The sequence below is a fragment of the Hesperophylax consimilis genome, chromosome 4 (assembly GCF_061612785.1).
Source record: "Hesperophylax consimilis isolate HC1 chromosome 4, BYU_Hcon_1.0, whole genome shotgun sequence".
Classification (NCBI taxonomy): domain Eukaryota; kingdom Metazoa; phylum Arthropoda; class Insecta; order Trichoptera; family Limnephilidae; genus Hesperophylax; species Hesperophylax consimilis.
In genome coordinates, this window is record NC_142839.1 from 7,900,652 (window position 1) to 7,914,512 (window position 13,861).

The 13,861-nt window shown below is 33.3% G+C and overlaps 1 protein-coding gene across 1 annotated transcript in view; it reads right to left on the reverse strand.

Annotated features, from left to right (window-relative positions):
* Positions 1 to 13,589, reverse strand: part of vkg (Collagen alpha-1(IV) chain viking) — an 85,225-nt gene extending 71,636 nt beyond the window's left edge. The window contains exon 1 of the mRNA XM_089651293.1: positions 13,484 to 13,589. Within this exon, the coding sequence (XP_089507419.1) occupies positions 13,484 to 13,585 (102 nt within the window). The 5' untranslated portion in view covers positions 13,586 to 13,589. The remainder of the gene's footprint in view (positions 1 to 13,483) is intronic.
* Between the last annotated feature and the right edge of the window lie 272 nt (positions 13,590 to 13,861).

The following is a 13,861-nucleotide window of genomic DNA, read 5'->3' on the forward strand; positions in this document are numbered from 1 at the left end:
TCTTAATGATCTTAAATTGGCACTAGTCAATGGAATAGTGTTTTTCGTTTTTGCATAATCTTGTTAAAAGTCATCAAGACATATTAGATATTACATAAGTAAATGGAATGATTTTTTCTGAAAACAAATTTATTTTAGAGAAACCACGACTTGAAAGAGCAAATACAAGAATATGAACAACAGAGTCAAATATCACAACTTCTTCTCTTGGCAATGTCAAACATTGCTGCAGTACTCTGAATACATTAATAAATTGGCGAATAACGCAGAATAGTTGCACGCCATTGGTCATCGGTTGGAAAGCCTCTTTAAAAAAAAAAAAGTGGGTGTGTCAAGCCTACGCAAGACAGAAGTGAAACTTCTTTTGTTAAACCGTATGAACCACAATCAATTACGTATTTCACTCGTATTACACTCATGACGCAGTATACTAACCAAGCAGCTGATGCTTGGCGTGGCGCAGTTCGCTGGTGTCTGAGAGAGAGGAAAGAAGAGAAGAGAGAGAACGTTCGTGAGCGGCTCCCCCACCTCAACAAGCGCATATGGTGAGAGAGGGACAGTGAACGGTGAGCGGTGGTGGGGGTACCCGCATTTTCGTGTCGATCCTGACTCGGTTTTACTCCGTCCCAGAAAATCCATTACGCGCCTAAAGAAGTTTCACTTCAATAAGACTACTGGGGGCATTAAAGGACTGCAATACACAAAAGTTAAGTTTACAAAATACAAAAAAGTCGACTATAATTTTTTACGGTTAAATGTGATCGAATATTCTCAGACAATCTCCGATATACAAGTTTACTAAGGTCCTGATATCACAAAACTTTCCCAAAGAGAAACGAGGTCTGGAACGTTTCTTCAACCAGCGTCAAGCTGCTAATAAACATCGATTTATCTATTGGTATATTATTTTTTAAATTTTATTTTAATTTAGTATAAATATGTGATTTTTACAATAAACATACAACTTATTACATGTTACTCTGTAACAAAAGCTTTTTATCACCATAAAGAGTCTCTTGTGTTTCGTAAGGGAATTCAGGTTCAAGTAATAAAGTCATATAAGTAATAAAACTTTGTAAATAATAATAACTATAAAAAATAAAAATATTTTCGGTAAGTTTTTAGATTCTCACGGCCAAAAGCATTTTTGTTGTTTGTTTTTGGGGTGTTATGCCGTGTTGCGCTAACTCCTTCTTTAGCCGACGTTTCGGACCGCGTTGCAGTGTCCATCATCAGGGCAGATCCGGTAGATCACATCTTCGGATCTACCGGATCTGCAACACGGCATAACACACCAAAAACAAACAACAAAAAAAAATATTTTCGTTTGTTCAAAATCTTAAATCTACGAAAGTTCTTCATTGATTGCTTTGAAACTTTGATACATCGTTGAATTCTAATATCAATGTGTTTTCGTATAATATTGTATGTAGATTTCACCTGTGACAGATAAAAAACATAGGAAATTTTGAAAAATAGCGCCATCTGTTGGCTATAAAAGCAACAGGCGCTATTTTTTCATTTATCTGCACAGACAGACTGAGCCACTGCAACACGTGGCGGGGCACAGCTAGTAATAAAATAAACAATAAAAAGATAAAAACAAGAATTATCGAAAACAGCAAAATAAGATTTTTTAAAAAGAATAACAAATATGGACTCTCACGATTAGTTATAGGTAATTTTTTAATATAAGCTCAAATGAATATTTTCGATAATTTGTAGATTTAAAGAAGGTTATTAAAATAAGTGATTCCTAGATAGAGGTAGGTATTTTGAATGTGCTAAGTTTTAGAATTTTTATGTTATTTTGATATCTTGCTGACATATTATTATGCAATTAATTGAACTTTTTATTATTTAAAAATCCGTATTAATGAATATTGTTTATACAAAATTATGTTTTTCACTGTAGTAGAAAAAATATGATATATTATTATATAAAGAGAATACATTTTACAATCTCAATTGACAGTTAAACCTTTCTGATACCTGACGTGTTACGGACATGGTGTGTTATGGTTTTGAGAGGAATTTGTCCCTGGATCGTTGCGTAAATGTGATTTAAGCATAAACAGATGGTGTCATGTGTGAAAATAACAATTGCTGCATAGCTCCCAGTCACTCACCACATCTTATCGCCATTTGTTTACGTAGAAAATATTATTTTACTACGAAACCGTTTCCGCCGCCATATTATCTGGTGAAGTGTCTGCGAAATGTCGGTTTGGTACTCGCTTCTCGCGCAAGTGACATCCATTTACAGCACTGGGATGGAGGAGTGATGAGGGACTGGATGTGCAGAGAGGACAGTGCTTAACATGCTGATGCTCTTCTTCAAAGTCTTCAACATCGGTGTGCTCAATTCAATAGTTCATTTCGCATTCAAGTTTTCAATAAATCTTTGCTAATTTTTCTAACGCATCTTTCGTGAAATGAATATCACTTTAAGCCATAGACTAAACTAGACTAGACACGGCATATTCATTTAAAAATCACCCCAACACAATTTTGGTTTGCTTCACGTGCACATTTATGAAAAGGCCCACGCACTGTGTCGCAATAGGAAATGAGCACTGTGCATTGCGTTTTACCTTTTGTTGGTCTAGAGCAGAGGTTCCCAAACTTTTTTCCCTGTAGACCACTTGCCAAATATTTTTTTTCCGTAGACCCCCTGCCTGCCGAATATTGAATTTTCCTTTAACTATTAACGTCCCATGTGATAATCATTTATTTTTTTAGTAAAAAGATTCTCTTCCCTTGCCTGCCAATAACCGGGTGGCGGTATAGTTGCTCTGTCTTTACATTGTGCAGACAGGGTCACCCTTGTGAGGAATTACACCAAATGAAAATGAAGAAGGGTAAGCAAGGGGAATTTTTTTCTGTAGCTAGCCCTACAGAACTCCCCCTTAAGTTCTTTGTCAGTGCTTATTCCAGTCATTTCTTCTTTTCACGTGTTTTCCGATTATTCAAAGTTCCTTTTCCATAGTCAAAATGTCCTAAAACTTAGTTTTGAAGTCTGTGTAAAGTACATATAAATGTTGAACGTCATTATTACCCTGGACGTTTTTCAAAAACAAGTTGGGGAACTAGGAAAATTCGCGGCTTCCAATGTGCAATGTTTTGCTTGAATATATTAATTCTGACGAGAAAAGGAACGTAGACTCTATGTATATTCCTCAATTAACAACTTTACGAAATATAAAAATGCAAATACCAAATAAGTAATTTCTCAGTCTATTGTATTTGTGTTAGGTCTATTGTGTCATTTACGGAACTCCTAAATGTTGACTAGGTAAATGGGGGTCCGCTCGTATGTACCCCCATTTGAATCTCGGGGACCCCCAAATTTTTTTCTCGCTGACATAGACCCCCAGCAAGCCGATATCGACCCCTGGGGGTCCATATGTATATACTTTGGGAACCTCTGGTCTAGAGTAATTTGCTTCTCAGCTATGCTGAGCAGGTTCATTTTTTCAATCACAAAAATAACCCAGTTCCAAATATTTAAATTTGAATTATGTCCATATTACAACACCTCTGAGAACAAATTCTCCATGGTTTCGCTTACGAGTTTGAACGCTTGTACAACAGAGTTGGGTTGTTAAGTTCATCTCTATATTTGTGACGTACGCTACATGGCGTTATTTTAAAAATGAATTTAACTAGACAGGGCTAATCTAGTATAATACATCAATGCTTTAAGCTTATGTAATAGTAAATATCTACCCAATTTTTATGAAATTAATATCTCTTCCCATATTTGACCCAATTATCTGTATGTTCGAACCTATATATTCACCATTTTTTGTGATATTAACATCACTTCAAGCTCTGCCTGTATATTATCTATTTATCTATCTAACTAGGTTGGCGGTGGGTTAGAACAGTGAACCCTATCTTGGTGCTAATTACTGCACATACTGACTCCTATCTTTATATCTCCTACCTATCTTCATATTTTTTTCGAGGAGAAATTATTTACAATTTTTTTTATTTGTTATTGAGTATAAATATGTATATGTTCTAACAAACGCTATATGCAGGAATACTGGGGTGTTTAGGGTCGTTCATAATAATTAAATGTACCCTCGTTTTATAAAAAAAATATTAAATGATGAAGGAGGTAACCAATCAGTTTCCTTTTACCGTCGTTGGCAAAGTAGTGGGGCCCCTCCAATGTACTGACTCCTGAAATGACTTGATTCACTTGATCGAGTTATGTTTTGACGGACGTTCCAGAATTTGTTTTCCATTTGCAATTACCTCATATATTATCCTGAAACACCCTTCTCCCTCTACCCGCTGAACACATAATAAATATGTATCAATACTTTTCTTTTAAATTTTCCTTAGTTATGTTTGGTATTTTTTTTTTTTTACATATTTATATATTTATTTATTATATTTATTATATAAGTACATTTTTGTTTATTTGTTACAATATATGATCAAATATTTCAAGACCCCTCTTCCATAGAAGCATTAGCTTGTGGTTGGAAGAGGAGTGTACATTGTTTTATTACAATAAGTAAGTAATTAAAAATAAAATGATTTTAAACTTATTTGAAGTGAGTTATTCTTAAGATTAATTCAATTGGAAATATTTTTATTTTTTGTAAGTTTGTCTTTAAAATATTTTTTCACAGTGTTTATTATTTGGATGTTATAATTAATGTATCTAATTTCTTCAGGTAGTCGATTGAAGAAAATTCTTGCTCGGTAAGTGTAATAATTTTGTGCAAAGGAAGTGTTTAATTTCGGGCATGGAAAAATATTAATATTAATGTACTGATATTGCAAAGACGTAAGATTCAGATTTATAGGGAGATTCGTCCACATACATATCAATATACCTTTACCACATAAAAAATGAGACATTACGATAAATCAGAATTTTATTAAACGGCTTAATTTAATATATGTACTCTATGTACTGTTGTTTAATATAGGTATGTACCATTGTTATGTATGTACCGTTGTTTAATATAGGTATTTACCCTTGTTTGTAGTTTTATCGCATAAAGAGATTGCATTTTTTTTATTATCGATGTCTTTGGAGTCAGCCGAAATGAGAAATTTATCAACAAATGCAATCCTATTCTACTACTCCAGGGCCTCGATTCTTAACGAAGTCATTCCACTCGAACAACGAGTATTTCGACCCAATCGTTGTTCGAGTGGAATTACTTTTGATGTTTGGCGTATGTAAGTATGTACCTTCGACGAGACTCAAGAATAAGAATGTCGACCAATGCATGTACTTTCGACGGCGATTGCGAATGGTTTGGATTGGAGAATCGTACCCAGAGCTGCGCAAAAAACACGACACAAGTCCCAATCGCCTGGAGCCAGTGAGACTATGACATCCCCAATCGCCTGGAGCCAGTGAGACTATGTGTGAGGCTGAATTTAGTGGGGAGGGGAAGGAGATGGGGAAGTGGAATGTGGGGAAGTAACCGGACACTTAAGATCTGGTCACCAAACACGGCTCAAGCAATTAAAGCAACGTTTCAATTTCTGAATAGAACTTTCAACAGGGCGATACTAAAAGTAGGTAACTACCACTTTGGAACGTGCCGCAAATACACTATATATATTATATATTTTTTTTAAATTTATAAATTTGAAATAACACAAACTAATGAAATAAAGTTTATTCATAGTCAAGGAGGCCGTGAAATGTGAAATGATGTTTTAAATTTACTTGGAAGCAGAAGCGATGAAAAAATCTCCACGGTGAGCGCTGCCCTTTGCCGGGTTTTGTCTTTGTTTTTGCATCGCTCGCTCTCCCTCGCCGTATCTCCATCTCAGTTCCCCGCCAGACGGGTTCCTAGTGACCCTTTTGACCTCCCTTTAACTTGAACCAAAATCTACCTCGCACGCCCCTATACCGTTATGGACAAAATGATACATTTCGAAATGCGCTTTACGGAGGACGAAAAGTTCTGTTGATTTAATGCTGTGTTCATTTATAAATTTAAAGTTTCGTTAATATTGCAACATGTTTTATAAATCATAACTAAAGATAAACCTACCCAACACGTTTGTGACATGACTATAATAACTTTGTGGCGTACCACATCAAAGGGCGCCTAAAAAATAATATACATCCATGGTCTTTAAGAAACAAATTACTTTCTTCATTACTGTGTAAGAATGTAATTATTTGTATCTACATGCTTATGTATTTTTCGGGTTGTAAATAGGTTCAAATTTCTAAAATAAACTGACATGAATGAAAAGAGTGACCCAAATTTGCACAACGGTGCAAACATCATCTTGTATTTTAATTTTTACGCTGTTTCTGACAAGCCATGAAATGAGATTTTCAAACTTATTGCAGACAAATGAGTATGTTTCTGAAGAGGCATACCAAATATTTAGAAATCATTCTCGTGAAACAAGTATTTGAAAACATTATACTTTCATGCAGATTTCATGCTTTGAAAATTTAATTTCAAAAGGAGTAATTTCTTTCTTTTTTTACAAAAGTCGAAAAGATTGTGACCTTAATGGGGTACCCCGTTCTAAGGTCACATTGTACTTGGTTTTGTGTATGAATTTTAAATTAGGTCAAGCTTTTTTGTAAGTATGTTCATTTTTTAAGTAAGTTTTTAATTCTAAAATAGAAATCTGCACTGTTTTGATTAAATTTGATTTTTTTTTTACTAAGGTGCATTATCAAGTTGTCCATTTAAGTGAATGCGCAGAAAACTACGCATAATCGAGAGTTAACCCCGGTTAACCACTCATGAACCATATTGTATTATTTATAAAATTCTGTGTAATAATGGTGATGCACGATCAAATGAGCGGAAGATTGACGAACACGGAAACATATTTGCTTCCTGATATGATAAAAATACTATAGTTATCGCCCGATTTGTACATGTTAAGTTTCATTTTGTAAACACATTTTATTACAAAATGAACCTTCAGTAATTCAAATTAGCAATCCATGTCTCTGTTTAGGGCAATCGAGAACGAAAAAGACTGACTTAATTAATTCCTCTATTCATATTTCCTGGAATTGCTCGCTTAACTCGTCCGTTGTGCTCGGTGCATCCTTCTAATGACTTCATTTCGAAATAACAGTCACGTCCTTTATTTGAAGTCTCTTTGAGTAAAATTTCAAAAGGCACGCTTTCTTTTATTAGTTGTTATGTTGATATCTCCTGTCTGAGTATTTCTGCATTTCCCTAGTAATTAAAATGCTTCCAATTCCACTTGAGCCTTTCCTCTTATGATATTACGAGGAAAGCAGTATTTTTCAATTCTGAGGATGCGACCAAAATATGAAGAACTTTTTTTGCCATGAGTAAGGAGTTGAAAACTAAAGTTTACTTCAAGGATACACAAAGGATAGTCTCAAATCGTTGTAGACATTAATATTCGAGCTTCTATTCCATACAAATAGGAATGAAGGGCAGGTAGGACTTTATAAATAGGCTTTTGGCTTTTTCAATTCGTGCTCCAATTAATAATCCAAAGAACCAAAGCTAAGGCTATTAATAACGCTGCTAAAGCTTTCACAAATAAACCAGATACTTTAATTGGTTTCAATAGCAATATCTCAAGGAACCACACCAGTCTCAAGGCTATAAAGTACTTGACGCATAAACATTTTATAAAGATTGTTTCAACCGCACAAAAATTGAGATTCAAATATTTTTATAATGCTGATGATTCCGGACGGGTCAAAGTTGACTTCCTCGATAACCCCGGCCATTGCCGCATCGAGAACTGGACTTATCGTTCAACAAAGCTCTATATTTATTTAAAATATCACTAATCAAATGTGTTTCAGTAACGATCATTTTATGCGGTTCAAATATGCAGTCGTTAAAAATAATAAGAATTCTGTAACTATGTATAACCAAAATCTCGGTTAGGTTGTCGAACAAATAATAAACCTTTCTTTGTTAAGTTGTAACTCATAATTTCCACTACAAAACCCTCTGTAAATTGTAAAGCATAATTCTTAGTTTTGTCTAGATTACCCGGGCGATCAAATTTAAATGAATTCTAGAATTAACGATCGTATTAAACAGAAAATGACATATTACTTATGAAATGCTAAATTATTTTTTTGGAGCACGAGATAAGGCCCCTTAAAGATAACTGGTTGCACTCATTAAAAATACGGTTTATATTATTTGATAAAAATAATCTTGCATACAAACAGATGAATGTATTGGCAATGCAAGTTGTAGGATATTATGATGTTATGAGTTCCAATTATAATTAATTTATTTGTTATTATTTTAAAATCTCAATAACATGCCCAAATTCTCTTTCCATTTTTTTATTACTTTAAAAATACCATATCAAAATATATTATAGAACTTTATTTAATGTATAAAAACTCTGATATTAAAGATTCTGAAATACAGGTGATGTAAGGAACCTGCTAATAAATATCGTGTCTATCTTTTATAAAACCTTTATTAATAATTGAATAAGAATCTTCAATAAAAAGGCCATGAAGTTGCTTTAATTTTAGCTACAATCGTCAAACGTCGTCAGAAGCCAATTTCGCAGAATATAATAGCAATGTAGCCGACAATGACAACATCGAAACAGCAAAAATATAAAAACCATAATAATTTATCAAATGGTTTCAAATGAAAATTTTCAGGCCAAGATGTATTGTACTCGCGGTATTTATTTAAAGCATCTGAAACATTTCTAGGCAACCAAATTTTCAAACCAAAAACTCATGATTTTGAATTACTACGTAGTGCATCGCCTTAAATATATCGTCATCACTTAAGTAATGGTTTCCCCTAGTGTGAAACCGTTGTATTGGGGAGTTCGCAATTTAATTGCGCTTATGTGTGTTACTGTGGAATAGTTTATTTTGTCGAGTTGTTATTGTAGGTATTCGTAAGTTTATGAGTTTATATTTCGTATTAATCTAAAAATACAACGTAGTATTAATCTAAACAATAAATGAAAAATAATAAGACACCAAAAATAAATATAAGTCTAAAAATTAAACAGTCTCAACTGGGGATCGAACACAGAACCTCTATCTTATCGTGAAAATACTATAACCACTGAGTGAATTGAGACCGGATTGTTTTATAATAAATTTGGCTAGAATTTTATTATATATGACGCAAATGTGAATTGTAGCAGAAGTCGGGGACGCCCGAGGAAGACATGGCATTATCAAGTGAATCAGATACATGAGACATGAGTCGGGCCATGTCAAGAGTCAATAATATAAGAGTAGGTATGAATGTTAATGGGGCAAGGAGTGTGAGTCAAGACCGAGTTTTTTGCGGTCCGTCCTCTCCGATTACCCCTGCGGGGAAACGGCGTGGTGGTTTGTTGGTTAATTAGAAAATAGAAGGCAATAAGATACGGGAATTAGTTGATGATAATCGACGTTCATCCTTAAATTAAAGTGACGAAAAATAATCTGGTGTATAGCTCAGTGGTTAGAGTATTGTTCCGGTAAGACATAGGTCCTGGGTTCGATCCCAAGATGCAACCGTTATATTTTATGTGTTTTCTGTTTCACGTTTCGTTTTGATTTATTAACATTATATTCATCTTCAATGATTAAATATTACATTGATATGTAAAAAGTTATTCGAATAAACTGTAATTATTTTCGTTACTGTCATCTTATATAATTTGTCAATTTTCAGCAATCTGATGCTGTGCTTATAGCACCTGAAATTATTCAATTGGAAAACAGAAGAAAACAGGACGAAACGAAATGTACCACTAATCGCGTCAAGGTTCGAGCTTAAATCTCGCTTTGTATCTAGTTATATCGGTTTCATCCTAAACATTCACACGTAACCATGAGAAGGAGCTTTTTAAATTCCCACCCGGAAACCACGAAGTACAGATGCTTGAGATGGAGGCATGGTCCATTGGTTTCGGATGATGTGTGAATGTGTGCGGAGAGATCAGTGGTGCGGCAAATCGCACAGAGGCGGGGGAGTCATAAATTAAATGCACAGAAGAATATCATATCATGAAATACACATAAAATGTAGATTCGAGTTTAATGTCGACCGGTCGGTGGCCGAGTTGACATCGCGTTTGGGTCCCACCCAGGCGTAGTGTGTTCAATTTCTCGGCTGGCTAAGTCCTCCATCACAACACAAGCAACATTTTCAGCTTACTGTGGTGGTAGTAGGAGATATTCAAATATTGTCAGGTTATTCGTAACCCGGGAATGTTTGTCTTTCTTTTAAAAATAAAATAAATAAAAAATGTGTCTGAATTCTGTCGTTTTTAATACGGTGGAAATTTATACCAAGCTTTAGGGTATAATACTCTAAAGCCTCCGATCTTAGTCTCTTTTAGGTTTAGTGTCCTTGAGGTGATTTTTCACAATAAATTAAAAATTGTTTATATTCTGTATTATGTATCTACCTTCATCATCAACTCTCTTCGTAAACATATAAAGCAAAGTGTGCCGTGAGTTTCCGTTTCGATGAAGTTACATCTGCGTTAACGATAGTGGCGATTCTATGTATGAACAGTAAAGCTTTTATACTAAACTATTGAAATTGTATTAATAAAAATGAGATAAAAAACTGACATCCGGAAACCATAAAACATATCTCATTTCTGCGAGCAGTTATACATTTCTTTATCAATATACAGTAGCGGATTGTTATAAATATATTTTTTAATTCCAACTTAAAAAAAAACTCGAAAACAATTAATCTTATCAAACGAATTCTAGAAAGACCTTTACTATTCTTGAAATGGATTTATCTAGAAGTTTTTTAGCTTAGGTCAACATTTAGTAACGATATGCGATTGAGGTGTTAGTTTATTATTTATTACTCTAGATAAAACAAAATTCAATCACTTGTGTGATTTAATTCTTTTTTTCATAAGATACTAATTTCAAAATAATTTATCTAGTTTATCACATTCGTCCCTGACACTTATTTTATATCAAATTATTTTTTTAATAAAATTAGAACACACAACCTCGTTGTTTTCACAAAAATAAGCAGAAACTGTGGACATTATCTCGTGTCAAAGGTTGGGTTGACAAGTTATCTAAAATCATTGACAGAGATTGTGAAATCAAAGAACAAGCGAAATTCTATAGTGTGATTCTTGCACCCATGAATAAAAAATATATTTTTTTAAGATTTGCAAATTCAGGACAATTTGTCTTTTCTAGTAGGAGAACAAAATAATATAGAAACGCTTGAATTATCTACATATATTAAATTAATATAATATTCATTTTATGCTGAGATTTTTTTGTCGATCGTTTAAACATGGGCTTTAATAGATGTGTTTTAAATTTTACACAACCGATAAACAACCATCAATTTAGGATAAATTGTTATCAGGTATGTAAAATTTAGAACATGTTTATTTATTTTAATAATTTATTAATAGTTTATGGTGTAAGAACATTAATGTTTCTGGTTTCAAATTTTTTTTTTAATAATAATTCACAAGCTACACTTGCTCCACTGAACGACTTAGATTTCAAATATTCTAGTTTTCGATTAAAAATTGAATTATCTAAAGATTCTAATGTAATTACTGTTAATAGTGTCGTCTGAAGAACTATAATTAAATACATCAACTAATTTACATTTATTGGATGGAAGAGGTGATATAATATTATTAATCTTATAATGATTAATTATAAAAATATTATGTATTATTAGTATTATTCATTAAATTAATCAACTATTATTTTTTTAATTGTATAGTTGTTTGTCATAATATTAACATTAATATTTTTAATGTATTCTTATTACCTATGAACTTTTGTATGATTTGAAGTAATTGATGTCTTATTTAGATGTTTTTTTAAGATTACATGTCAAAACAACTTTCTTGTTTTAATTCTAAATAAAGTTAAGTAGATATATAAACTTTATCCAGTTCTGGGCATTTAATTAGTAAATTACATACCAAAGCTAAGTATTTATTTTAATTAGAAAGTTTCTTACTTTAAGTTAGAGTTATATGTTATATTTAAACCATGGCAGAGTAAATAGTTTTGTATTCACTCGGCAATAATGATTTTGTCCACTGTCATCATTAAAGTCAGAGATCAAACGCTTACAAGAGAGAAATGAGTATGGCTGATTTATTGAATTGAGTATGACAAGTTAAAAACGTGATGCCACGCCATTTTCTAACAAAGTCTCAGTATATTCAGAAAATATCTGAACACGTGTTCAAGCAGCTGTGCCGGCATCCCCATAACATATTCGTGTTATCCCGACAGTTTGTTAAGAAACATGTCAATTACTTCATTAAATGCCTATAGTGTAGTTTATAAGTGCAGTATTCGGACTTGTACTTGATTATCATTGACACTTTTAAAGATTGTGTAATTCGTTTTTAAGATTCCTGTGATTAATATTAGAAGAGTAAAAACGTCATTCAAAATATACCTCCAGGCAATTTGACGCTTTTTAGTTCATTTGTGTTAAATATATATATATATATATATATATTTATATAAAATTTTTTTGGCGGTTTAATTGAACAAAATAAAATACATTGATCCATCATTTCGTGAATACAAAAAACGGCGATTAAACCAAAAGTAACGGTACAGAGAAATTTTGTAATTGATATGTCGTGTATTAAGTACCTACTTATAAATAATTCAAACGCAAAAGCTCGTAATAAGCTTTAAATCACGAGAGCTTCCGAAGCTCGCGGCATTCGCGAATTTAATATCTCAACGGTAGGTCAAATCCACAACCTGCTTTATTCGCGCGGGCGTAATTTGTTATCAATAACTAATAACTGATGATGTTATTGCATCAAAATTATTTTAATTAGATCATTAATTTAGAACACTTACATAAATTGAATGTTAATAATTTGTTCTATAACTTAATAATCAAGGTGGTGACTGTTGTGTTGAACTCATGTACGTCATTATTTTGATATTAATATCAGCCGACAAGGCGTGTTGCGAGATATCAATAAACTATAAATAACAAAAACCTCTTACAACAAGTCGGTCGGCAACTATAAAAAAAATAACTGAGTAATAAAATGTTAGTTTTAGCATACCTAGGAAAAAGTTGACAACCTGACCTATGTATATTTTTAAATATTTACCATCGAGTAACTACCAACGAATTATATATTATTAGATATTGTAACATTTAAAAAATATTCTATCACCAATTATGGTCGAGAAATTAGATTATTTTCATTTGTTATCGATCAATAAAAACAATCGATTTCCTTCGCTTCGCAAAGATTTCCACGTGCAAGAGATACCGCTTAGATTTGGCATTAGAATGCAAAGGTACAGGAAAAAAGACAACCTGTTTCATCCACAAACTGTCAGAACTTTTGTTAGACCCGAGCTTTCGTCTATCGGAAGGCGCCAACAAAAGTGACGAACCACCAACCTTTATAAGAACCTAATTGTATTACAAAACGTCACACGAAAATTTGATTAAATCGGTCATTTAACAATGTAAATAGATTTGTGGAAACTTACCGCATTAATCCGCACGTTGACTGCAAAACTGAATATAAACAACACGATGAACGTTTTGAAACAGGGCGATATACGCCCAACGCGCCATTGTGGCCGCGCCATGGCAGAGCCCGTACTGAAGGCGCTCGCGCTCGACAGCCGCGTCGCCGGCACTGCCCCGCACCCCGCACCCCCCTCCCTCTGAACTCACTCAACAAAAAATCCAATTCCAAACCAAGAAAACCTTCATTTTTTTCATAAAAAAACACTCAGGACGAAAAAATGGAAAGATTTGGTAGCAAATTTATTTTATTGCTCTGAAATAGGCCCGTTTTTGTGTGGTTTTTGCGTTTTCCGGGACTATTTTCATGATGTTTAGTGAGTTTTCTGCGATGGCTG